Genomic DNA, 3,549 nt, shown 5'->3' with positions numbered 1-3,549 from the left:
AAGACCGGGGGTACTGAGAAATTGTACGTAGAAGAATGTGCTATGGGGAAAATGTCCGATTATATTATTAAACCATTGAGAAAACTTATACCCGTAATGAGATTGCATCCTCCGGTGGACTGTTTAAGCTATATCCCTGATACACGCATTATTAGATCGAAAATTTCTGGGTGTACTAGGTGGTTTTCTGATTGCATTGCAACATTATACTAACACAAAGAGGATATTATTTATAAATTTTCAGGTATAAAATCAACTGCTGGATTTTAAGCATGTCAAAGTCTTAAAATCCTTCACAATGAACACAAATAAAGAAGTCTGCTTCTTATCATAGTCGTCGGTGAATGATGGATTTATCGTGAGCAATATTACACAGAAGACATTTTGAAAGTATGTTTATGACCTATTTACTGGTTTTTCCTGTTTTCAAAAATAATATAGTTTGCAAGAATAACAAGAACAACAAGAACACCAGATTTTAACTACAGTGTAAACCTTCCACAAGGAAACCTCACTGCAAGACTTTATAGTAATCCACACTTAAAACAATCCATTAATAGCAAATAGAATTACAGTTTCTATCAAACAGTAAAGTACAATACATTCACGTTTACTAGCATACAAACTAGCTTGATCTTTTACAACTGATCTTCCTATTCTACAAGTAATGGATCCAGCCTTGAACAGATGAACTGAGCACACCTTGTTAGCCAATACACTAATCTCGATCACAATGAAATGACAGATGCAATGAAGCAATAACAAAAGAATGAGAGTTTTTTATCAAAACAAAATATGCAGCAGTGCTGCAGTAAGACCACAAAGTGTTTATAAAATATAAAAAAACTCTGCGTTTCCAAGGAACAACTCAATCATATATACAGGGGAAGGACTCCCCCTCAACTGAATCACCTTTGATTCCTAATTGAGGTATACAAGGAAACATGAATCAAATAGTTATAACAAATATGCATTTCAAATATTTTCCTAACAGATATGCATATATCTTCCTAAATTATCTCAAAGATATTTTAGATAGATCTATACCAAACACAAACTCAATCTTTTCACAATCAGTTATAAAAACATGATATGCATTTACCTCATAGATCGAGATCAGAGTTACTGCAGAAAAACACTGCAGTCAAAAACCAGTTGAGCAAGCCTTCTCCTGGTTGAGCTAGGAAACAATATTTTTCTCAGATTATTCTTTGCTTTCAGGTTGAATTCATATGATTGCCATAAACTTACACATTTTCTGTTCGGTAAACTGATATGAATTCTGTCACTTCAACAAGATCAATCCAATGGAGTATAGGCATTAGAAATCCATGACATGCTAGCTAGCGTAAGATGTACAATACTACAATATTGTAATTACTAATTAGAGTCACCTTTCTGCTCTTCCATACTTTTATAGTAGCCTCACTTTCATACTTTTATAGATATATAACAACCTAAAGGACATGTACTGTACACACAGCTCTTACTGAAAAATTTATAGTACCTTAGCAGGGAAGTTTATTACACAACTCTTAACAAATAAATGAAATAATTCTTGAACTTCCCTTCTAATGCCATTGCCATAGACACAAACATAAACACTGGACTGTTACACTATAAACTCTCGAGTCGTTAATTATGAATCCATTATAATGGAGTAATTATTATTTCCATCAAGCTAGCTTAACTATAGTGGAAACTTAATTATGAGAACATGGCATCCATAATGAAATATTCAAACTAGAGTTAGCTAGGAAATGAAGAACAGTGAAGAAGAAAGAAGAACCTGGAGCAATTTTCTTTTAGATTTCTTCATGCAGCAAAACGTACTGCCAACAAAGTATTTATACAGAGAAAAGCTAGAAAAACAAAGTTATTTTATTTTAAATGAAAAAACAATTATTGCATCACTGAAAATGGAAAATATCCACATCAGCATTGATAGACAACAACATGCTGACAGTTGTATTTCATTCACTGGTGACGATTACTCTTAATCAGCTCATAATCATGACTCTAATCATCTTACAACTTACTCATTGATTGGAGGTCAGAACCTAGAAAACAGGCTTTTTGCCTTTGGCTCTGAAATATCCTGCCTTGCCTTTGGCCTTGGAGTATTCCTTCCTTTCTGGCCTGACCTCGATTCCCTGCACAATAAGACCACTCTTCCAACACAGATTTTTATACTCCGCGCACATCATTTCCAACTCTCCATCTTCTTCTGCTTGGCATAGAAACTCACCCAGCTCCATCTCCAACCAGCCGTCCGCTCTTTCATTTGGACGTCGAGCTCCATCCATAATTTCCAGACTTGGATCGAGATACACTGTCTGCTTATTTTCATCTCCACCAAGTGCGGCATCCAGAGGTCCGTATTCAAATCCATAATGCCTTTCAGCAATTGCGACCTCCACAGGCACGTCGAATCCATATGCGTCTTCTGTTAACTTGTACACAAGATAAGCTTTGTAGAGAGTCCATGGAGACAGAATACTCATATCGATTTTCCCACGTATTTCGAGCCAACAAACCTCGTCTAGAGAAGCCACCTCCTTAAACCTGGACTCAGCCAGAGATATCCAACTCCAATATCTAGATTTATCTTGTGCCCAAACAATATTAAGTTCCCTTGCACATATCATGTAACATTTTTTCCCACTCCATTTGTCCATTGAAAAGCTCATCTTCCCATTATCCATGAGGACTGAGTTATCGCACAGCGCAAGGTAAAACTCCTTCTTGGACTTGGCAGGCACAAATGTTGATGAAGACGTGGACTGGGATTCGATCGCATGGATAAGATGCGGACTGGGAAGGAATTTTTCCCAAACTTGATTGGATTCTGCAGCGAACTTGAAACGCGTAGAGACCAATGACAGTCTGCAGGCATCTGCAGGAGTGGTCAGTGAGATGATGTTGTCAATGCATTCGTACGGAAAAGGCACTTGCATGATCATTTCTGTTTCCTCACTGTGTTTCTGCATATATAATGTATCAAGATATAAACTAAATAAATTAAATGATCGAGAGAGATCAAGAGTACGTTCAAAGTGGAATAGCAAAGCACTGAGCCATATAGATCTTTTAGACTTCAGAGGAAGTGTTTTGGCCACGATCCTCAGCAGGGGTAGAGAGGTAACTTGTGCTACCAAAAAGTAAATTAGGGTTTGCAGGGCGTGCCACCGCGCGGACGCGGAACGAGAACGGTGCGCGTTCTTGACTTCTAATCAGGCGAAGTAGAGCTCCGGTGTCACCTCGCGGGCGAGGAATTACGAGCAAACTATCTAGTCACCTGTGAATCGATACTCACTGTTTGAAGCGAGCAGAGCAACAATTGGGAAAGAGAAGCGAGTCCAGACGGGATCTGAGATCTAAGGCGAGGTGCACTTAGAACTTAGGGTTTCAAGGATGCTTGAAGATTTGCAGTTGTTTTTGTATGATTGATTGTCCGTCAACCAGATCCTCGAACTCTCTTATATAGCGATCCGTAAGCAATTCGCAGAGACCTAATCACAAATCCATTCGGACTCAGCAATTAGGATT

At 38.1% G+C, this 3,549-nt stretch overlaps 1 protein-coding gene across 1 annotated transcript; it reads right to left on the bottom strand.

The window, feature by feature from the left end:
- Positions 1-2,060: 2,060 nt before the first annotated feature.
- Positions 2,061-2,981, bottom strand: LOC101303389 (F-box protein PP2-B1-like). Its single transcript, XM_004310227.1, has one exon. The coding sequence runs from the start codon at positions 2,961-2,963 to the stop codon at positions 2,061-2,063; it is 903 nt and encodes a 300-aa protein (XP_004310275.1). The 5' UTR covers positions 2,964-2,981.
- Between the last annotated feature and the right edge of the window lie 568 nt (positions 2,982-3,549).

This window comes from Fragaria vesca, unplaced genomic scaffold (genome assembly GCF_000184155.1).
Source record: "Fragaria vesca subsp. vesca unplaced genomic scaffold, FraVesHawaii_1.0 scf0513167, whole genome shotgun sequence".
Taxonomy (NCBI): Eukaryota; Viridiplantae; Streptophyta; class Magnoliopsida; order Rosales; family Rosaceae; genus Fragaria; species Fragaria vesca.
Note: the sequence above shows the minus strand (reverse complement) of the source record. Positions and strands in the feature narration are given on the sequence as shown.